This window comes from Podarcis bocagei, assembly GCF_964188305.1.
Source record: "Podarcis bocagei genome assembly, chromosome: 13".
NCBI lineage: Eukaryota > Metazoa > Chordata > Lepidosauria > Squamata > Lacertidae > Podarcis > Podarcis bocagei.
In genome coordinates this window covers 17,730,744-17,753,814 of record NC_138138.1, presented here as the reverse complement: position 1 = coordinate 17,753,814, position 23,071 = coordinate 17,730,744, and the positions used below count along the sequence as shown (strand labels likewise).

Genomic DNA, 23,071 nt, shown 5'->3' with positions numbered 1-23,071 from the left:
TAAACATTAGGAAGAACTTCCTGACAGTAAGAGCTGTTTGACAGTGGAATTTGCTGCCAAGGAGTGTGGTGGAGTCTCCTTCTTTGGAGGTCTTTAAGCAGAAGCTTGACAACCATATGTCAGGAGTGCTCTGATGGTGTTTCCTGCTTGGCAGGGGGTTGGACTCGATGGCCCTTGTGGTCTCTTCCAACTCTATGATTCTATGATTCTATTCTATGATTCTATATGGCTGGTGGGTGTGCAGCTTGCCTCCCAAGCCTCCGTGGGAGGAGAGCAACTCTGGAAAATGGAGGGCGGGGGCCCGGAGGGGTCTTTGAACCATGGTGCCAGATATGCTTAAGACAACTCTGACAATAATCAAAATGCAGGATGCGGGTGGTGCTGTGGTCTAAACCTCTTGGGCTTGTCAGACAGAAGGTTGGTGGTTCGAATCTGCACAATGGGGTGAGCTCCCGTTGCTCTGTCCCAGCTCCGTTTGAAAGCACACCAGTGCAAGTAGATAAATAGGTACCGCTGCAGTGGGAAGGTAAACGGAGTTTCTGTGTGCTCTGGCTTCCGTTGTTCTGTTGCACCCAAAGCAGTTTAGTCATGCTGGCCACATGACCCAGAAAGCTGTCTGTGGACAAACGCCAGCTCCCTCGGCCTGAAAGCGAGATGAGCACCACAAGCCCCATAGTTGCCTTTGACTGGACTTAACCATCCAGGGGTCCTTTACCTTTTACCTTTACAATAATCAAACAACAGACAATAAAACAACAGCAAAACATATACAGTGGTACCTCGGGTTAAGAACTTAATTTGTTCTGGAGGTCCGTTCTTAACATGAAACTGTTCTTAACCTGAGGTACCACTTTAGCTAATGGGGCCTCCCGCTGCTGCTGCGCCGCGGAGACGATTTCTATTCTCATCCTGAAGCAAATTTCTTAGCCCAAGGTACTATTTCTGGGTTAGCGGAGTCTGTAACCTGAAGCGTCTGTAACCCGAGGTACCACTGTAACTTGTAAACAGCAAAATCATCATAAGTGCTTCGTTAAGGATAGGGGCAAGACTACCTGAAAATAGTAATGAAGATGGGACAAGTTTTTTCTCTGAGCCTTTCCTTGTTTGTCTGTGTCCATTTAGGATGGAAGATCAATCCTATGGTTGGCGCTGTCTATGCCCCTGACCTGTACACAGGTAAATCCCCATCTCTTTGCTATTACTTTCCCCTCCTAAACTTCCACCAAGTTCCACATCTCTGCCTTCCTTTCTCATTTACCACCTACCAAAGACCCCAAATCCTGTACGGATTTATTTAGGGCATTTGCTTGGAATCAAATAAGTTCTATTTTATGATCCCATTTACTTACAATCCCACACTGGACTGGCCCTTCCATGACTTAGAATGAGATTTCTGTGATCATTATAAAGCAATACTAAACAGTCATATGTATAATAATAATAATAATAATAATAATAATAATAATAATAATAGTGTCAGATGTATGCACCATTTGCCTCAGACTCCAAAATTTTGTGGGTTGGCTCTGTGCCTGTTCAGTGGACTTATCTAGCACCAAACCAGAATACAAGGTTTAGCATTTCTACCCCTGGAATTTTCTCGTTCGTTTGGGGTTCAAGGGGCTGAAGAGCAGAGAGTTGTTTGGCTCTGCAATCCTGATTTGTGCACAGTGCTTCGCTGCTGTTTATTGTACCTCTAGGGAGGCTTCCCAGCTGAGTTGAAGCAGTCTGTGTTGTCAGGCTGACAGAGATCCAGCTGGAGCATGCTGGGTTTGGTCTTTTTTTTGAACGTGTATGTGTATAATTTCCTAAGGCCTCAGGAGTATCAAGACTAGCATTCCTGAGGCGTCTCTCAGCTAGGGATGTGGGGAAAGCTCATCAAAAACAGGAGCATCAATTGCTGCAGTTTGCTTGTTTGTGCAAGGTGAGGCGCTAAAATCATGCAAGAAGAATCATGCAACAATTCTTGGCTATCTTTTTTTCTTTTTAGTCTGCAAACGTCAGTGTTTTTGACATTCTCCTTTCATTGAAATCAGCTGCTTAATTCATAGTGCTAGTTTCAGCCACAGTGGAGAACGAGGGAATTGTTGGAAGAAGCGGAACCGTAGAGGAAGAGAAACAGCCCCGATTGTGGCGAAAACAGGATGGGACAGGAGTGGTTGCCTCCTTATATCCTTAGATCCAACGCTGGCTGAAAATCTCAGTCGTGGCTGAAATTCTTTGGTGGCTTCTCAGAATCCTGTTCTAGGGTTTCCTCTGTCACTCTCCTTATTTGAAAAGCGCTTTGGGCCAGCCACTCCTCCTTTAAGTCACCCAGTTCCACTGAGCTCATGATCAAGTTTGCCTCCACCATTTCTGCCCCTAGTGGAATATGCACCCTCCATTATGGACAGAGCAAGCTCCAGCTGCCTAGACGCACTCCCTGGCCTTGGGGACATCTCTTTCTTATTAGGCAAAGTCCATAGAAGGCAAAGGGATGCGGGTGGCGCTGTGGGTTAAACCACAGAGCCTAGGGTTTGCTGATCGGAAGGTTGGCGGTTCGAATCCCTGCGACGGGGTGAGCTCCTGTTGCTCTGCCCCAGCTCCTGCCAATCTAGCAGTTTGAAAGCACAAAGTGCAAGTAAATAAATAGGTACCACTCCAGCGGGAAGGTAAACGGCGTTTCTGTGTGCTGCTCTGAAGCGGCTTAGTCATGCTGGCCACATGACCCGGAAGCTGTACGCTGCCTCCCTCAGCCAGCAAAGCGAGATGAGCACTGAAACCCCAGAGTCATCCACGACTGGACCTAATGGTCAGGGGTCCCTTTACCTTTACCTTTACCTTAGAAGGCCAAGAATGAGGGCAGGAAGTGCCACCTGAATAATCCTGGCACCACGTCATTTCCATTCCTGCTACCCGACTTGAATGTGATTTTTATTGTGGAGAATATTTAGCAAGCTGCTTTGAGAGCCTCCCGGGGCTATAAAGTGGGATATAAGTATTGGAAATAAATGCATTGATATCCTTCTCCATCCCATCTAGTGGCAAGCATCCCTTACCCCATGATGGCACCAGCTGCCCTGGCATATCGTGGGGCTCTGCGAGGGCGTGGCCGAGCTGCCATCTATAACCCCATTCGAGCAGCTCCTGCCCCTTCTCCAGTTCCAGCCTACGGCAGGTGAGAGGTGGAGACTGTTCTGTTTGTTTTCATGGGGACAACTTCTATAGCCCTAAAAATAGGTCCTGAAGTCTGGAGGTTTTGCTAAAAGTTCCCCTCAAAATCTTTGCAATGAGCAAATGCGTTTTTATTAAATAGGCATGCTTACATTATAAATGTGCATTTCCTTTTCAAATCTGCACAAAGAAAGAGAGAAATGAGCCCAAGTTACTTGGGGACCTGGCCATTACTGGTATGTGGCCCCCAGTCGATTACCCCCAAGAGAAAACGGCCCTTAACAAGGAAAAAAGCTTGGTTATTTCTTTTCTCTGTTCATTTGGAATGTATTAAGCTGCCCTTTATCACAATCCGTTTCATAGTGGAATATAAAAACCTCAATCAAGTAAAACAGATGCAAATATAACATTCCACTGAATGCAGGCATGGCCAAACTTGGCGCTCCAGACGTTTTGGGACTACAACTCCCATCATCCCTAGCTAACAGGTGTCAGGGATGATGGGAATTGTAGTCCCAAAACAGCTGGAGGGCCATGTTTGGCCATGCCTGACTTAATGGCAAGAACAGGTAAAATTGACTTCTTCCAGTTAGGAAAGTAACAGGGAAATGCATTGAAAAGTGTGGAATGAATGGTTTAACAGGAAGACATATAAACATCCCGTGAGGAAATCGGAATGAATGTAGGTGGAAAGCTCGTTGTCATTTAACTTTCGCCTAAAAAAATTGGAAAATACTTCTCCAAATTTCTTAATCCAGTTTGTCAATGAATCAATCAGTAAAAATTGAGCGAAATTTTATTAAGTTTATTACTTAGTTTTTTAAAGTTTATTATTAAGGGGAAGTTTGCACATAAATGTGTACGTTACTGAAAGTAACATCCAAAAAATGCCTTACATTAGCAGAAACGGCTTGGAAAAATGCATACCGTATATTAGTCACAAATGTGTGTATTAGGAGAAATGTGCTTGAAAACACTTTTTTGAGTAGGTGGAAATAGGTATTTTTTTAATGCATGAGAATATGCAGAAATGGGGCAAACTGAATTTAAGAGTAGAACAATAAGAAACTAAGAAAAACCCAGATTGACAGATTTATCATCCCCCGTTGATAAGATGGGCAAGGTAGAGGACCATCTGTGCTGATTTCCTTTTTCTTTTCCCACCTAGTGTGCTCTATCCAGACAGTCTGTACGGCTCTGACCTCTACGTAAGTCTTTACCTGGGTTTCTCTAGGTTTTAGGGTTCAAAGGTCCTGGGCATGTGCTGGCACCAGTTACCTGTGAGTAGAGAAAGCAGAGTGGGTTGGGGACTGGCTTCATGGGTTTTGCAAGGCAAAGGTCAATGTTGTTCTTTGGGGGGGATCTCTCAGGGTAGGTGAGCTAGCAAAATAGTCCTGCAAAACTGGCAGGACCCACAAAATTGGGTAGAACGAAGGATTGCCTTGAAAACAAGATGGCATGAGAAATGAGGAACATGAGGATCTTCCTTTTAGAGGCAAGAGCTTTGGTCCATCTGCTGTCTACTGGCAGTGGTTCTCCAAGGTTTCAGGCAGGGGAACTTGGCACCTCTGCGTACAAAACAGATGGTTTCCCCCTGAGCTACAGCTCTTCCTCTAAGGCTGGGGCAGTGGGGAGGTATGGGTGGGATGAAGGAAAAGGGCATTGAGCCATGTGCAAGTCTGGGTGATCCAGCATGAGAATTGCTCCTGATTTGGGGGTTTCATGTGGGCTTGAAAGAGTGGGACTCCATTCTTTAAGACTGTATTTTATCTATTGAAGAGCCATCCAGAGACTGCATCTTGTTGGGTGGCCATGCACATGTAGTTAATAAATTAACAGTAATAACAAATAGAGTGTCATGTACTGTAGAGGTTTTGTGAACTAACATCACGCATAAGACTGTGTGCACAGCGTAGACCTCATGCAAACATCTGGTGGCTAGGCAGGTCTCTGAAATGCAAAATCAGTGCACTAGTGGATGGCCCAGGGGCAAAGTTCTTGCGTAAGAAGAAGCAGAAAAGAGGCATGGGTTCTTTGTGGGTCAAACTGCGAGGTGAGTTCCAGTGGCCGCTCTTGATCACGATTCAGAAAGGGGGGAAGAAGGTGCATGGAGGAAGACTTTTGTTTTCTTTTGAAGAACTGGAGACGGGGCGGCCTTCAAGAATCATGCACGATGAGCTATTGAATTGAATTGAATCTTTGAATTGCAGGGTTATCCTGCAGCTTACAGAGTGGCCCAGACGCCTGCAGCTGCAGCAACAGCAACAGCTTATAGCGATGGGTAAGTTTGAGACAGATTGTGTGCCTTGTCCAATGACCCTAGAGCATGGGTAGGCAAACTAAGGCCCAGGGCCAGAGCCGGCCCAATCACCTTCTCAATCCGGCCTGCAGACGGTCCAGGAATCAGCGTGTTTTTACATGAGTAGTTATCTCCAGCTTGGACTACTGCAATGCGCTCTTTGTGGGGCTACCTTTGAAGGTGACCCAGAAACTACAACTAATCCAGAATGTGGCAGCTAGACTGGTGACTGGGGGCGGCCGCTGAGACCACATAACACCAGTCTTGAAAGACCTACATTGGCTCCCAGTACGTTTCCGAGCACAATTCAAAATGTTGGTGTTGACCTTTAAAGCCCTAAACGACATCGGCCCAGTATACCTGAAGGAGCGTCTCCACCTCCATTGTTCTGCCTGGACGCTGAGGTCCAGCTCTGAGGGCCTTCTGGTGGTTCCCTCATTGCCAGAAGCAAAGCTACAGGGAACCAGACAGAGGGCCTTCTCGGTAGTGGCGTCCGCCCTGTGGAATGCCCTCCCACCAGATATCAAAGAGAAAAACAACTACCTGACATTTAGAAGACATCTGAAGGCAGCCCTGTTCAGGGAAGTTTTTAATGTGTGACATTTTAATGTATTTTTAATCTTTGTTGGAAGCTGCCCAGAGTGGCTGGGGAAACCCAGCCAGATGGGTGGGGTGCAAATAAATTATCATCATCATCATCATCATCTCTGGGTTATTTGTGGGGCATAGGAATTTGTTCATTTCCCCGCCAAAAATATAGTCCGGCCTCCCACAAGGTCTGAGGGACAGTGGGCCGTCCCCCTGCTGAAAAGGTTTGCTGATCCCTGTCTTAGAGGCTTATCTGATTATCTCCTTTCTCGGGTCTTTTGGTTCACAGGTATGGACGGGTCTACACTACCGCTGACCCCTATCACCACACCGTGACCCCCGCCTATGGAGTCGGTGCCATGGTGAGTCACTGTATTAATGGCCAGGCGTATTGCGTCCCCATCATAGAATCACAAAGCTGGGTGGGCATGAAAGACCATGCGTGCGCAATCACCCGCTGCAAGGCAGCAGCAGCTCAGGTGATCTAGTTCCCAGCAATGTAAGCATTGAGCAGGCAGAGTGGAGGAAGTTGCTTCAAGAGCAGCAGTTTAGCTTCAGAAGATAAATGCAAGTGAGGCATTTATCTCGTGGGGCTGAGCTGGCTTTTTGGTGGCTGCTTCATAAAAAGGTTGGGAAATGTCTGCCTGTTTGGAGTGAGGGCTGTGCTTTCTGAATTGGCTTTATTTGCCCTTGATGATGTCAGCCTGCAGCCAAACTGGTTATGCAGAATTGCAGTATTGTTCCATTTACTGCCTGTACTGTGATTCAGTCGTTGCCCATGTGACTAATAGAGGACAAGGAGGAAGACGTAGTGATTAGAAGATTGTGTCTAGCTGCAACAGGGTAAATAATGAGCTGGATCCGATCCATGTTTGTTGCAGGTAGTTCCTGATGAAATCTGTGGGACTTTGAAGTAATGACTAACTAGTCCCACTGATGTCAATGGGGCCAAGTTTAAGCAATAGGAGTTAAAGTTCTGTGCTCACTTACTTGGGAGTAAGTCCCACTGAACTGTATGGGATATATTTCTGAATACACATATAGGATTGCTGTGTCAGACTGGATTCAACCCAATGTCTGCAAACATGAGCATGGGCAGTAATTTCAGCTTTAAAATCATAGTGGGGGACGATTTGGCTTGGCTCTTTTTATATATATATAAAAAAAGAGGAGGAAGGAATAAACAAACAAACAAACAAACAAACAAAAACGGCTGTTTAATGAACTACCATAATGTAATCATAGATCAAAAGAATACAGCTGTTCGTACAAGGGACTAGGACAGCAGTAGGTTTTCCATGAAGGATCAGAAACAGAAAAGCAAAAGTCATTAAAACCAAACTCTGGTGTGCTTTTTAAAGCGAGGATCATCATAGATATGTGAAAATTCTCATCGCAATACTGGGTGTAGCTTGACTGCGTCCCTGAAAAATGCCCAGCAGATGGCAGTGTTTACCTGTCTATTAAGGGTCTTCTACTTTTTCAAATAACAAGCATGTACAATCCCTGTTCCTTTTGCTTCTATGTGGGATTCCAGTTTCGGTGCTTTGTTTGGCAGCTTAAAAAGTTCTGACGGAAACGAAACAGTGCGTTGAGCTTGTGCATAACGTTGTAAATTAGAAATGTCACCGTGTCTGATTTAGCCCAAACTTCTGACCTGAGGACAGCCATGCAACTCCCCAAAGTAGGGTGGTTGGTGGGGGTTCTATATTGCATGTGAAGGGGAAGCCTAGACAGACAGGAAGCACGGGTCTCTTGGGCTTCCTGTCCTCTGTATCTTCCTTTCAAATAATCGAGAGCTGCAGGCATCTTATTCGTTGGGGAAGAGAGCCCCCAAGAGGAATTCTGGGGAATGGAAAGGAAGAGGGTGGGACAGTTCTTCCTATCTGGCTCAACTTTCTGTTACCCACCCAAGGTTTTTTTTAAAAACCCAATAACTTGAGGGTGCCATGGTGCTCACATAAGGTGTATTCTTGATTTATGTAGTTGATCTATGAGGGATGAATTGTGAGAATGTTCCTATCTTTAGGCAGAGAGCTAAAATAGATTATGATGGTGATCCTATATACCAGCAGGGAATGCTTTCAATAAAGATCCATCTTTAGTTAAAACAGTGCCATCCGTGCAGAAGAGGGAAGGTACTGAATGGTTTAGAGAGGGACCCCAAAGTTTGTAGAAATGCAACACACACACGGATAGGAGATAATTAGGACTTAGCAGGCTCAGTGGCCATGGAAAACTGCCTGGGAGAGAGTGTAGAAAACTGTTGGTGGTGGTGGAAGAAGAATGGAATAACCTGGGGAAAGGGGCATGGATGGAATACTGAACAGAAGTGCTCTACTTCCACATTTTGTTGCGGATCCTATGTAATTTCTACAATGCAGACACCTGCACTTTATTTTACTACTACTACTATTACTATATTATTTATACCACGCCCATCTGGCTGGGCCTCCCCAGCCACTCTGGGCAGCTCTCCACGGAATATTAAAAACACGATAAAACATCAAACATTAAAAACTTCCCTAAACAGGGCTGCCTTCAGATGTCTTCTAAAAGTCAGATAGTTGCTTATCTCCTTGACATCTGGTGGGAGGCCGTTCCACAGGGAGGGCACCACTACCGAGAAGGCCCTCTGCCTGGTTCTCTGTAACCCCATATCTTGCAGTGAGGGAACCGCCAGAAGGCCATTGGAGCTGGACCTCAGTGTCCAGGCTGAATGGTGGGGGTGGAGACGCTCCTTCAGGTATACTGGGCCGAGGCCGTTTAGGGCTTTAAAGGTCAGCACCAACACTTTGAATTGTGCTCGGAAATGTAATGAATGTAAATAGACAATTCCCTGCAGAGTTCCCAGTTTAACAATAAAACTGTAGGAGGTACCAGAGGAAGAGAAGAAGATAGCAAGAGGGGTTACATGATGTATAGGCTTTGCTATGGGGAGGTGATGAGGATTAAGAAGTCAACGTAGCTTTGTTTTGTTAACTCCTTCCTGTCTTATTATTTTGACTTTTCCTCCTGTACAACTTTCCCCTCACACGCCTGCTCCCTCTCTTTCTGGCAGGCCAGCTTGTACCGAGGTGGATGCAACCGTTTCACTCCATACTGAGGGACCAAGCGCTGGCGCTGAGCATCTCGGAGGCACCTGTGAGCTGATGGCACAGGTGGTGGGACCTGGCGCTGAGAACCTTGCGTGTGTTTGTGTGTGTGGTGTATATGTGTGCGAGAGGAAGGCAGGCAGGTGATCAGTGAAGATACCTCTCAACCAGCAGGACACTAATTCTGGGTGACAGTCAAATGACGACAGCTCAGGTGTTTCCTCCAGTCTCTTCAAAGCCTTTGTCATTACTCACAAACTCTGGCCTCTCCTGTGTTTTGCTGTTGGGCAGAGGCCAGCGGTTGGATTGTCGACACAATTCAGATGCAGGGCAAACTGAAAACGGGCTACCACAGCTAGGTTACAGGATTGGCAAGGTGCATAGGATGAAATCCAGTTCACTTTGCAGCAGTGGGGCAAGTAGGGCCTAGGCAAAAGCCATTCCCTGGAGTTCTCTGTGATAGATCAGATCTCCTTTGTGTCCTTCCACCACAACCATAAACCAGTTTCAAAGCAGTTTAAATAGTTATGGCGCCTGATTATGGAATCTTGAGGAGGATTGGAGATTCAAGGATAGAATAGCGTATTTCTTCAACCAAGGATATTCAGGCCCTTCGATTTTGGCAGATGGACTGGGGAACTGTGAGAACAAAAACGGATTCCAGACTAGTTTTGGATTTCAATTCGCCTTCACTACAACACGTGCATCAGTTATGGCTTCCCTAAGAATCCTGGGAAGTGTAGTTTTGAAAATGCTGAGGATTCTCTGCTTGTGGTTCCTAAGCCCGTCCCAGGCCACAATTCCCAGGGTTCCCTGGGGTATAGTCCCCTCCCCCCACCCCGTGTTATAGATCTACCATATGGTTTAGCGAGCAGAGGTTCAGAATCATTGGTGCAAGGGGTGGACTTTGGTAATCTTTCATAATATGGCATCCTGTGCAAGGCCAAAAAATGTCACCCCCAAATTGATCTTCTCAGTTCTGGATCTTCTCAGTTTTGCACCCCCTTGGCTTGGTGCCCTGTGCAGGGGATCTGCCCGTACCACCCTAAATCTGGCGCTGATCTGTCTCTATCTGTCTCTGGAGTTCTCCCCTTCCTTCTCTCATTCCCTGTCCTTTCCCTCTTCTTTGGTTGCTCTTTTATAAATATATATTTTCTTCATGCTGCACTCATACTGTATTCTTTTGTGCTCTCCTGTACTTCTGATCTGCTTTGGGTATCAGCTCATGATAGGTAGCGGCTCAAGCCAGCCTCTTACTTTTCTGTGAAAACTTTGAGACTATTTTTTTATCAAAGCCAGGGGTAAATCACAGTATATTTTTATAAATATTGCTTCCCTATTTTTTATTCTTTTGTGTATCTATCTACAGTGGAACCTCCGGATACGAACTTAATTCGTTCTGGGGGTCTGTATGTACCCCGAAAAGTCAGCATCTAGAGGTGCGGCCTCTGCGCATGCGCGCAGAGTGCTTCTGTGCATGCGCAAAGCACACAGAGTATACACTTCCGGGTTTGCCACGTTCACAACCTGAAAGTTAAGTTACCTGAAGGTAACGTAACGCGAGGGTCCACTGTATATCTAATGGCCATGATGCAGCAAAATGGCTTTGTGTGCAGGGCTTAGTAGCACAGGTTTTCCTTGCACAGAAAAAATAAATGAACTCAAGCAGGGCTTCTATGCCACGTGTTGAACCTGTTCAACAATCAGACGCTGTTTTGCAGGACCCTCCTGTGCACATCATATTGTGCAAGAGTTTTGCATATCTGTGCATAGAGAAGGATGTGCGCGCACACCCATGTATGTATATATTCACACATTCTTCTGGATCTCGGCCAATTCTGCGTCAAATATCAAACTTAGATTAGACACTATTCCAAGTCCCATTGATCTGAATGTGCTCAATGGTTTCCCATTCAAATCCTTAGGACTTTATAAAAGTACCTAATTTTGCCTGGATTTCCCCCTAAAAAATAAAATACTTTTTTTTTTTTTTAGGGTTGGGGTTTTTACTCATTCATTTTTTTAAAAAACCAAACCAAGCTGGGAATGTTTATAGCTAGAAAAGAAATTATGATATTATTTTAAAAACACAAAAGAGACAATCCAAAAAGAAGTCCTAGAAACTGATAACACAAGGAGTTTCCGATGAAGCAAAAGGGCATTAAAGAACTCAGTGCAGAGTGGAAGCCTAAGGAATGTTAAAGCTAAAGATAAAGGGACCCCTGACCATTAGGTCCAGTCGTGGCCGACTCTGGGGTTGCGGCGCTCATCTCGCTTTATTGGCCGAGGGAGCTTCCGGGTCATGTGGCTAGCATGACTAACCTGCTTCTGGCGAACCAGAGAAGCACATCAAAATGCCGTTTACCTTCCCGCCAGAGTAGTACCTATTAATCTACTTGCACTTTAATGTGCTTTCGAACTGCTAGGTTGGCAGGAGCAGGGACCGAGCAACGGGAGCTCACCCTGTCGCGGGGATTCGAACCGCCGACATTCTGATCGGCAAGTCCTAGGCTCTGTGGTTTAACCCACAGCGCCACCCGCGTCCCAAGGAATGTTACGAGGCAGTTTAAAAACAGAACAAAGACAAAACTGGAGTGCATCTCAGCAGCTAATTCCTTTCCCTCTGAAGCATGCTGAACCCAAAGCAGAAGCCATTTCTGTTTCTAGCAATTTGCTTTCCACGTATTTCTGGGCTTAGGTGTCTGGCAGTGCCTGTTCACAGTGCAATATCTCAGGGAAACCTTTCTATATAGATGCTTGTTCTTTTTTTCACTGTTTCCTTGTTACTGTAATAAAATCCTGATTCTGGCTAATTTCTTTTACTCTGCCTCTTTTACTTCCTTCTCCTTCTCCTCTTCCTCCTCCTCCTCTTCCTCTGTTGCTGTTGCTGCCTACTTCCTCTTGTCTGGAATGAAGGCCACATCCAAACCAAACATTTAAACCTTTTTAAGAGTTGTGGCTTCCTCCAAAGAATCCTAGGAACTGTAGTTTATTAAGGAGAGTTGTTTGAAGCCCCCCTCCCCAACAAACTACAGTTCCCAAAATTCTTTGGGTGGGGGAAGCATGACTCTTATACGAATTTAAGAGTGCTTTAAATGTATGTTAAGGATGTGACTGAAGACTTGCTTGCTTCCAGCTCCTAACTGGCAAGGGTGTTTAGTGAAGGACAGGAGCAAAGCAAGGCTGGAGTTAACTGAAAAGCACTGCTGTTGCTGTCTTCATCCTACGCTTTGCCTCTGGTTAAACAGGCCTGGTAGGTTTTTTTTTAAAACCCTGCCAAACCTGTTTGTTCACAGGTGACAGTGGAACAAAAGAAACTTGCATACACCATAGTAAGCAATTCCTCTCTCAGAACTACTTTGAACTGTTTCAAGCGTGTTTTGCCTGCCTTGAGCCTAAGAATATTTGATTACAGGGGTTGAGCATGGAACACAGGATTGTGAACTTCCCTGCTGGTCTTTGGAGAGGGATAATCTGGGTCATCCAACCCCAATGGTGAAACGGAACGAGGTTGGTTGCATTTTTGTAACTTGCAGTACCGTGGAGCCTGGACAGAGTGGTTTGTATGTTGCCCTGGGCAAGTGCTGAGGCTCAGCATTCAGCACCCTAAACTTTCGCTTCTTAAGAACCAAGTTCCACGCCCTTCTGACTGTGACGCTTGAATGCATGTTAGCAGTGCCTGTTGAAATTGCAGAAAGCAGAGACAGGATCTGAGAAAAGTACAGCCGTACGTTGGATCTCAAACAATTTGGCTCCCGAACAAATTGGCTCCCAAACGATAGAAACCTGGAAGTGAGTGTTCTGGTTTTCAAACAATTTTCAGAAGCCAAACGTCCGACGTGGCTTCCGCAGCTTCCAATTGGCTGCAGGAACTTTCTGCAGCCAATCAGAAGACGTGCTTTGGTTTCCGAACGTTTTGGAAGTCGAACGGACTTCCAGAACAGATTCCATTCGACTTCCAGGGTACGACTGTAGGCCTAGGATGGGATTCTGGTACTCTTCCCCAGTTCCTTGTCCCAAGACTCATTTTTTTAACACACACACACACACGGCACACATCCTCCTTATTATAGCCTTTAATGAGGGCTTAATCTGAGTTTCTTTAGTGGGCAGAACAGGTGGCCTGAAATGATGCGGTTTTAATGGGGAAGCTATCCAATGCATAGCTTCTCATAAACTTAACAGTTTGATTTGCCTTTTCAAGGAAGGAAGAGAAATGTCTCCTTAGTACTTTGTCAGAATGGGGGCTTCCTCAGTGCCTTGCTTCCTGCTGCCTACTCTTTCTCTTCTCATTCACCCCACAATTCCCTCCTCCTGTCACCTTTCAGAATCGCTGCCCCAGATCCTGCTGGAAAGTCAAGCTAAAGGGTCCTGGGCCACAAAAGACTTGGTCTGGTTCAACATACGCAGCTGGATGAAGAGGTTGGGTGGTGTGGTAGGGCCTGGACTACAGCTGGGGGATACCGAAAGTTGCCCTTTCAAAAATAAAAGCTAAATCCTGCATGTAGAAAACCAAAATACGAGGAAGAAAGATTCTAGCCTAGCCCTTTGCTTACTGTGGCACATCTCTGCATTTTCCTTCTGCTGGGCTTTTCTGCCTCCTTGGCCACTTACTCTGACGCTCCTTTGCTTGTCTGCTCTCCCTCGAACCCCTATCGCTTGCTCGCAAACGCTCCTTTCTCCTTTCCTATCCTGCTCCCTGTTTCTCTCTTGCATTCTCTCCTGCATGCGATCTCCATTTTGCTTCTGTCCTCTTTTTATTGCTTAAGGTAAAGGTAAAGGTACCCCTAACCATTAGGTCCAGTCATGGCCGACTCTGGGGCGCTCATCTCGCTTTACTGGCCGAGGGAGCCGGCGTACAGCTTCCAGGTCATGTGGCCAGCATGACTAAGCCGCTTCTGGCGAACCAGAGCAGCGCACGGAAACGCAGTTTACCTTCCTACCGGAGCAGTACCTATTTATCTACTTGCACTTGACCTGCTTTCAAACTGCTAGGTGTTAGGCACCCTTTATTTCTGGTTAAAATTAGATGTGATATGTGAGGAAATGGGAGGGAGGGAATGCCTTAACCCTGTTTCATCTGCTTCCCACCCCCTTTTTTTGCTTGAAATCACTCCCCTCTGTTTGTCCACTCAGTGGGGGATATACTATTTTCCCCCATGCAGGGAGAAAAGCAATTTGAAGGTGGGTGATTTCTGATCAGAGTAATAGTCTGGAGGGAAACAGATTAAGCAGTCCTCGCACGACGCCATTGCCATCCATTTCCCCACACAACCTCCCAAGGTCACCTTTATATATTTAAAATACTGGGGGGAAGACAAGTGAGGCAGCTAGGGCTTGACCTTAGGGCCAAAGTCCAGGGGGCCTCCAGATAACCACCTGAGAATGGGAGAAGATGGGGAGAGAAGGAAGGAAGACTGGTATCGGCACCTGAGCAAGCATGGACATGCCAGGGCCCATCAAGGCTGATAGTGGTCTCCCTGGCATCCTTTCTTCTTATTTTTTTTAAAAAATATGCTATAGTCAAAGTGGTGGACCGGGCATGTACATGGTCACAGATGCCCATTTTTATTACTACATTTACTTCAAAAATATACCGTATTTATGCAAATCTAATGTGCCATCGAATCTAATACGTGCCTTAATTTTCAAAACCTTGAAACCCCAAAACATATTTGCTGGCAAATGTAAATGCACCATCAAATCTAATGTGCACCCTAATTCAATCAATCAATCAATCAATCAATCCAATCAATCAATCAATCAATCAATCATTTATTTATTTATTGTGTTTGGCTAAAAGCCATTACAAATTCAATTACAGATCCGGCAAGTCCATTAAAAGCTGTTAAAAGAAATCCAGAGGTATACATCCACTTACAATAAGTCAATATGAATGAATCACCTGCACAGTCTACAGCACTGACTTTTATACAGCTAGCACAAATACTTTGGGCAGCTTTAGCAACTAGGGCTGTTTTGTATGCAACAAGCGGATCACAGTCTTTTTTGTGACATTATTTAGCCCCAAAAAGTGTGCATTACATTTGAGTAAATTCGGTATTATCCTTTTCTACAGCAAAATTGTGCCCATTCCCAAATATTTAGCAGTAGAAGCAAACTCCATTTATTTATTTGTTTAGTGATGATGTTGCTATGATTTAAGTCAGTTAAAATTGTGAAACCGCACATTTTCAAGAGTATATTTTTACTTTAAAAAACCAGAGTGGGCAAACTTTTTGTTGTTGTTCTTCTAATTTATCGGGAATGTAGGAGGAGTTGCAAAGCCTGGGAATGGGGGCGGGGAAGAGGCAAGAGAAATTAAGGCTTCCTCCCTCCCCAACACCTGTAAGACCTGGAAATCCAGCATCTAAAATTAACTATGCATTGCTTCTGATTTGACCATCAGCATCTTGGCATTTCATTTGCTCTTGTCTTCCCTTTTCTGCCTCCTGCATTGACACACACACTCTCTCTCTCTCTCTCTCTCTCTCTCTCTCTCTCTCTCTCTCTCTCTGTTTTGGCTCACATCGCCTTTGCTTTCTTTCCTGCTGCTTTTGTGTCTTTGCCTTCCTACCCTTGCTTGGTGACTCTCATTTCTTCTGTCGCTTTATTACAACTCTCTTTGTCTGTTGTATCAGCTGAGGATTTCTCATAGTTTATTGCCACGTGATACCTGCAAGCCATCACATGAAAGGGCGAGACCATAGCCTGCTCCCCTCCCACAATCAGGCATCATTGGTTGCTCCTCTTGTCGTCAAGAGCTCTCCTGGGGTCTTCTCGTTTCCTGCAATTCAGAAGAAAGGGCCGCCGACTGAAAGTGATGACGAGAAGTCACCTTGCAGTGAGCGGCTTTGCTGAAACAAAAATGCACGTGGGAATTTAGCATTGGCATGAATCTTGCTCTCTCATCTACTTTGCTCTCTAGCCTTCTTCTCCCTTTACCTCCTTCTCTACGGTCTCTACATTTCTGCTGCTTTGCATCCTTTCTCTCTCTCTCTCTCTCTCTCTCTCTCTCTCTCTCTCTCTCTCTCTCTCTTCCTCTCTCTCTCTGTCTTTCTGCCACTCCTCACCTTTCTTGTCTAATCCAATTCCTCTTCTGTACTTGCCCCCTGTGGGTGCTTCCTGGTGGGAACTTAACAGTTCAAGCAGTGTATTCACATAGTGTGTACAATAGTGGTGGGTTTGTGTGTTTTTTTTTTTTAAAAAAACCGAAAACAAAACCCAAAGTCAGATTTTCCCCAGGAAAGGGCAAATCCAGATTATATGGGGAAAACAATAAAGGCTGACATTCTGGTCCCAATGACAGCATCCGGTCCCCGCAAAAAAGCTTGCATACATGAGCAGAACCCATCTCATCATAAACCAATCTGGAAGCAACTTTTGAGAGGATCTCCTGATTTGTTTATTAACAAAACAAAAAGCCTAAAAGTGCCAACCCTCAGCTCTGATTTTGATCAGAGCAGATGCATTGGGGGAGGGGGAGAGAATGTTTTAACACTCTCTCCCTATCACTCTCATGTAAATAGACTCCTCGAGCTGTATTAAGTCCTTGGGTGGAGGGTAAATATACTGGTATTGTATGGTGCCATGTTCCCTTCTGCTCCTCACTTTTCTTTATTAATATTCTACCTCTTTTCATCATAGAATTCAAGGCAGGACATGTGGGAGGTCTGCAGTCTAAGAGCTGACCAAACCCACACCTGCTTAGCTTCAGCAAGGGTTCCACAGCATGGGTCTTTGGCTCATGTTGAGAACCAGTTGCCTCCTCATCATCCTACTTCTTTCTTTCTTTCTTTCTTTCTTTCTTTCTTTCTTTCTTTCTTTCTTTCTTTCTTTCTTTCTTTCTTTCTTTCTTTCTTTCTCCCCTTCCTTCCTTCCTTCCCTCTCTCTCCTCTCTCTCCTCTCTCTCTTTCTCTCTCTCCCCCTCCCCTTCCTTCCTTCCTTCCTTCCTTCCTTCCTTCCTTCCTTCCCTCTCCCCCCCCCTCTCTCTCTCTCTCTCTCTCTCTCTCCCTCTTCTTTCTAGCTTCACCCTTGCCTTGGCTGGGTCCCTGTCTTCTTCTGTCCTCCAGCTCCCTTTGCTTTGCCATCTCCATGCATTTCATGCACTCGCCATCCCTTTGCCTGTTCCATACCTGCTCTCCATTTCCTTTCTTTACTCTCATGCTTTCTGATTGCTCCCTTGGAGCTGAGCCAGGCCTGCACGTCTGTTGCCAAACGCATGCTTAGCAATTTGGCTATAAAGGTGAAGGGGAGGGTTGCCTACTTTTGTCCATAACTAGAAAGTGGGGACAATAACTAGACTTGTCTTCTCTACCCCCTTCCCTCCCTGTGCTTCCCCTACTTTAATTCCACCTCCCCTTGCTTGGCTCCAATACTGAAAGTGTGCCACGGGGGAATGGATGTCTCCAAGTATTTATTTTTCTACCCCTTAGTGTCAAAGTCAGCTTCTGTGCAGTTTACAAAATATAAAATTGAAGTTGCGCATAACATTAAAATATGTCATAATTAAAATACACAATAAGGCGGTACCGTTACAACAATAGAGCAGTTAAAAACAGGAAACGTGGCAAGAAATCAAGCACCAGGGTATAGGGAGGAAATGTGAAGGAAGGGACAAGTTTCAATACCATATCCCCTGCCCTGCGCTCGCATTTCATAGGCCCGGCTCTACCATTAGGCAGAGTGAAGCAGCCCCTTCAGTCCTCCATCAATTTCCCTCTATTGGAGGACTGAACTGTGGGTGCTGCCTAAGCTAGCTCGCTGCTCTCACGAGTGGTGGAGAGCACTGTCCGATTGCCAGTGCTGAAGTAAGATTCAACAAGCTCTATATGTGGAACAGTACATCTTCTCATCAACCAACAACAGGTCTTGGGCCGGCCCTGCTGTTTGGCGAGAAAAGTAGACAGCTCCACTTTATGGCCAAATTGGTGAGTGTGTGTTGAACATTCAGGTGCCTGATTTGGAGCTTGATTGCTTTCTTAGGTTGCCTCTTCTCTCTCTCTCTCTCTCTCTCTCTTGCTTGCATGCTGCTTTCTCACCTCTCACTCTTGACTTTTGCTTTCTCTGCCCCTTCCAGATGATTTGAGGACACCCTGCCACAATGAAAGGGTAGCGAGCAAAGAAATGGGAGGTGAATGGGCAAAGAAAGGAGCCCTTTAGGCACTTAGATTTAATGTTAAAGGCAGCACACAGACCCACTTTCAAGCAAGCCCAAATGCAGATGTGTCTACAGTCTGTATGCAACCATAAAGCCTTAACCTAGGAACACTTCATGCAATGAATCAGAAAGGCTGCTTCTCTCCCAAAACAGGCTGTTGGATGCTTAAATGAGTTGTAGCCAGTGAGAGTTTCAAATCCCTCTATGTAACATAAATGCACTATGTTTTTAAGCACTGGACATCCAACAGAGTTAAGTATGTTTGAAAATAATAATAATAATAATAATAATAATAATAATAATAATAATAATAATAATAATAATAATTCATACCCCGCCCATCTGGCTGGGTTTCCCCAGCCACTCTGGGTAGTTCCCAACAGAATATTAAAAGCACGATAAAACATTAAATACTTCCCTAAGCAGGGCTGCTTTCAGATGTCTTCTAAAAGTCAGATAGTTATTTTATTTCCTTGACATTTGATGGGAGGGTGTTTCACAGGGTGGGTGCCACTACTGAGAAGGCCCTCTACTTGGTTCCCTGTAGCTTCACTTCTCGCAGTGAGGGAACCGTCAGAAGGCCCTCAGAGCTGGACCTCAGTGTCTGGGCTGAACAATGGGGGTGGAGATGCTCTTTCAGGTATACTGGGCCAAGGCCGTTTAGGGCTTTAAAGGGCAGCACCAACACTGAAGCCAGTATATTTTTCGCATGCTTGGGCTAAGTGAAGTGAGCCCTGTTCTACATCCCTTTCCAGACAATAACACAGGTTGTACAAAACTGCTTGTTTCTTGTAGGGGCTCCTGTATGGGGTTTTCCTTGCTGGTGCATTGAATGTTTGGAGTTGCATTCTTCTGGCACCCAAAGCAGAGTGATGAGTTGCTGGGGAAATACGAATTTCACCTCAGCAAATACCTGTATTAGAGTAGTAAGTGTAGTGGCAGCTGGAAGGGACACAAGCACCTATTGGCTGGTGCCTGCGACGTCATGATAGCAAGTGTTTTTTGTCATCTTCTTGAAACCTGGTTTGGAGGTCTTTTTGTAAAAAGATTCCTAGAAGCTGAGTGACCTCTCGCTGTGCCGCAAAAGCAAGGCGTGCACATCTAATCCTTTGAAACAGAAGAGAGCAGAAAGAATCCTTTGAAGCAGAAAGAAAAAGCCTTCAAATAAGATTGCAAAGGGCCGCAAAAATGCTATCAAATAGTCCCACCATAGCAAGGTTACCTTATATGGGGAACGGGAAATCTAGTGGATTCTGAGAAGTCCCACGTGGGTATTCAGATCCTCCTTAAAATCAGTGACTGAAGGCCTTACATCTCACTCAGTTCATTCTTACTGTGTCTATTTGCATGGTTTCTTACTGGGCACTTCCAGACTGTCCCTATTTTGGGGTGGGATTCAAACCCCAGCGAATTCAGGATGCACAATTAAAATGGATTTGGAGCCCTTGTGCGACAAACTGGCTTCTCCAAAAATATTGTGCTATATTACAGTAAGAAAAGTGTACCAGATGCACAGTCACCTAACCTTCATGCAAACCAAACAGGATGAATGCTCAGGAAACAGGTCATCTGGAAGCAACCATGATATCCTCTAATCCTTTGTCTCCTTTGCTCTCCCACAATCTTTCTTTTGCCCAAATCTTCTGCTCTGCCACTGATCTTTATCTTACTTTTGGCCGCCTGATCTTCCTTCTGCTGCTTATATGGCCTACTGTTGCTTCACACTTTCCTTTGTGTCCCTTTCCCATCACATTTCATGTTTCGCTCACTCTTTCCCTCTTGAACTAGTTACCTCCTACTTGTACAGTGGTACCTTGGTTCTTGAACTTAATCCGTCCCGGGAACCTGTTTGACTCCCGAAACCATTCAAAAACCAAGGTGTGGCTTCCGATTGGCTGCAGGAGCTTCCTGCAGAAACCACGTCAGATGTTTGACTTCCGAAAAACCTTCACAAACTGGAACACTTCTGGGTTTGCGGCGTTTGGGAGCCAATTTATTCGGGAGCCAAGTTGTTTGAATACGAAGGTACCACTGTATATGCAATTACTTACATTTGCAATTTTTCATACTCACTTTGTTTCTTTGCACAGTATCTTGCTTGCTTACTCACTACTCCTTCCTTCCTTCCTCTCTTCCTCTTCCTCTCTCTCTCTTTCTCAAGTTGCTCGCCTCTCTTTCAATCACTTGCTTTTTAAATGCTTCACTAGGGATGAAATTAGTTGAGAAAATGACCTGTTCAGGCTCTTTCCAGCTCCTATAGCAATGCATCTGCTATTGCTGGCTGTCCATGGTTTGAGCAGTTATCAATTGCCTGGTGCTGAATCAGGACTCATGCCAGGGTAGCAGTAAAGGGAACGTTGCTACTATTGTTCTGCAGAATAATCCTCTCTATGCAACACCTCTTTCTCTCCTTTGCCTGCCTTTTCCTCACCTTCACTTTGCTTCCAGATCTTGCTTGCTCAGCAACTGATCCTTTACCTAAGATGTCTTCACACATCTATTGATTTATTAAATTTCTATACCACCCTTCACCCAAGAATCACAGGGCGGTTAACAAGATAAAAACACAAAAATACATGGCAACAAACGAAAACAATACCCCCCCACACACTTTTAGAGACCGTAGATTGTTCAATTAGCCAAAGGCTAATTATGAGAAGAGGAATAGTTTTGTTTGGTGCCTAAAGGAAGGTGCCCAGCAAGCTTCCCTGGGGTGAGCATTCCACACATGATGCTAAAAATCACTTTCAGCTTTAAACCTGTTGCATTCACCACTGTAAAACTAGCACTGACCGATATGTCTCTTTTATTTCTTCTGAATTCTTCTCCCACATTAACAGCATTCACACCTGATGCCAAAATATGAGAGGGGCTGACATGTACCTTGCTGTTTTCTGCTTAACTTGCCTAGGCTGTTGGTACTCTTACTTGTGACTCCTCTGCTCATCCTCTGTTTCAATCAACTTTTCTAGAGTGGGTACTTGGCCTTGAGCTGCAACATGGGACCCACTTTCAGATTTCTTACTGCCGATCTTGCCGTCTTTTTCCTTCTCTCCTCTTGTTCACTCCTTTATTTTTTGCTGTCTCCTCCTGCTTTCCTCAACCTCTCACTCCCCTCTTAAAAGACAACAACCCCTTTTAAACAAAGCAAAAATTGTGAGTGTGCCACTGGTAGAACCCATCGTTAGACTGAGGTGGTACCCAGCTGTGAATCCTAACCCACCAGTTGAAGACCAGCACATAGTTTTCTTTGCTCAACTGTTCCCCCTTCACCCTGCCTCTAATTCCTGCATCCCATCCTGTTTTCTATCCTTTGCCATTTCTCCTTGCTTACCTTCTTGCTGCTTTTAACTGCTCTGTTTTATTTGCTTGCTTTTTGTCTCCTCTTTGGCTGCTTTCATGGTTGCCTGCTGCCTATTTCCCTTGGTTTCTGCTGAGCTTCTCTTCCTTCCTCCCTCTACTATAGGGCTGTATAACCACACATCCAATTTGTTTCCATCCCTCCTTTTCATCCAGCTTGACTTGTGATGCTTCCTCAAGCTGTTAGCAAAGGCGCAGTACAGTGTAGGAACACGAGGAAAATGTGCCTATTTCTGTGAGTGAGTATCCATGTTGGTCTGTTTAACAGGACCAACAAAAAGGGAATCTAATAGCATCCCATGGACTGGCAGCTTTATAATGTTGACTGGGTGGATTTGGGAGCAAAGGCAGCAAGTGAGTTTGTGGCAGGGCCCTAGATTTATGCGTTTGGCAAATATCCTGTTGCTGAATAGTCACGTTAGATTGGGAGGCTATCCATGAGCAAGGACAAACTCGTGCACCTTCATGCATCTGATGAAGATCTAAAGGTAAAGGTAAAGGGACCCCTGACCATTTGGTCCAGTCGTGGCCGACTCTGGGGTTGCGGCGCTCATCTCGCTTTATTGGCTGAGGGAGCTTCCGGGTCGTGTGGCCAGCATGACTAAGCCGCTGCTGGCGAACCAGAGCAGCGAACGGAAACGCCGTTTACCTTCCCGCCGGAGCGGTACCTATTTATCTACTTGCACTTTGACGTGCTTTTGAACTGCTAGGTTGGCAGGAGATGAAGGTCTAGCTGTTGCCAAATCTGTTAATCTTTTAAGGTTCTGTAAAGCTGTTTTGTTTTTTGTGAGTACTTTTGTGGTTATCTTATATTCTGGAGTAAGAACCAGTTCATTGAAATGAGAAACTTCTTGCTCTCCCACACTTTTTGCTTTGCTGCTGATTTCCTTTCTCTCATGCACTCCTTTCTTCTCCCCTTATGCATGCTTGTCAACTCTCACTTCAACTGCACATGCTTATTTCTGTTCTTTTATTTCTTGCTGACTCTTCCTTCCTGGCCATTCTTTTCAGTTGCTCACTTGTCTCTTTGTGGAGTCCATATATTTCTCTTCTTTTTAACCCCTGTGTCAGGATTGCCTATTGTCTGTTTCTTCAACTTCTCAGTCCTGGCATGTGCACAACCTCACCCTTTCTTTCTTTCTTTCTTTCTTTCTTTCTCTCTCTCTCTCTCTCTCTCTCTCTCTCTCCCCCCCCCCCTCTCCCTCTCCCTTTCCCATTCTCTGGGCCAATGGACTCAGGTGTGTGTCAGCTACTGGAAACCTGCTTGAAAACACTGCACAGACCGCAAAGACTATGGGGTTTTGTTTTCAGTGCCTTAGCCCAGCAACGTCAATGTGGTTGCTGGGTTTAGTTTATGGACTGTGCGTGAACTACTTACTCCCCACAAGCAGAGAGATACTGAGCACAACACACTTC

General features: G+C 45.3%; 2 protein-coding genes across 4 annotated transcripts in view; one reads left to right on the top strand and one right to left on the bottom strand.

Moving 5' to 3' along the window:
• The window catches only part of LOC308571210 (RNA binding protein fox-1 homolog 1-like), a 42,641-nt gene extending 30,693 nt beyond the window's left edge, over positions 1 to 11,948 (top strand). For all 3 annotated transcript variants that reach the window (XM_081166749.1, XM_081166748.1, XM_081166750.1), the window contains exons 7-12: positions 1,123 to 1,176; positions 3,022 to 3,157; positions 4,322 to 4,361; positions 5,364 to 5,434; positions 6,330 to 6,402; positions 9,102 to 11,948. In XM_081166749.1, coding sequence (XP_081022875.1) covers positions 1,123 to 1,176; positions 3,022 to 3,157; positions 4,322 to 4,361; positions 5,364 to 5,434; positions 6,330 to 6,402; positions 9,102 to 9,146 — 419 coding nt within the window. In that variant the 3' untranslated portion in view covers positions 9,147 to 11,948. The remainder of the gene's footprint in view (positions 1 to 1,122; positions 1,177 to 3,021; positions 3,158 to 4,321; positions 4,362 to 5,363; positions 5,435 to 6,329; positions 6,403 to 9,101) is intronic.
• Positions 11,949 to 14,645: 2,697 nt separating this feature from the next.
• LOC308571141 (vomeronasal type-2 receptor 26-like) overlaps positions 14,646 to 23,071 on the bottom strand; it is a 31,274-nt gene continuing 22,848 nt past the window's right edge. Inside the window, exon 4 of the mRNA XM_081166570.1 lies at positions 14,646 to 15,992. Coding sequence (XP_081022696.1) covers positions 15,930 to 15,992 — 63 coding nt within the window. The 3' untranslated portion in view covers positions 14,646 to 15,929. The remainder of the gene's footprint in view (positions 15,993 to 23,071) is intronic.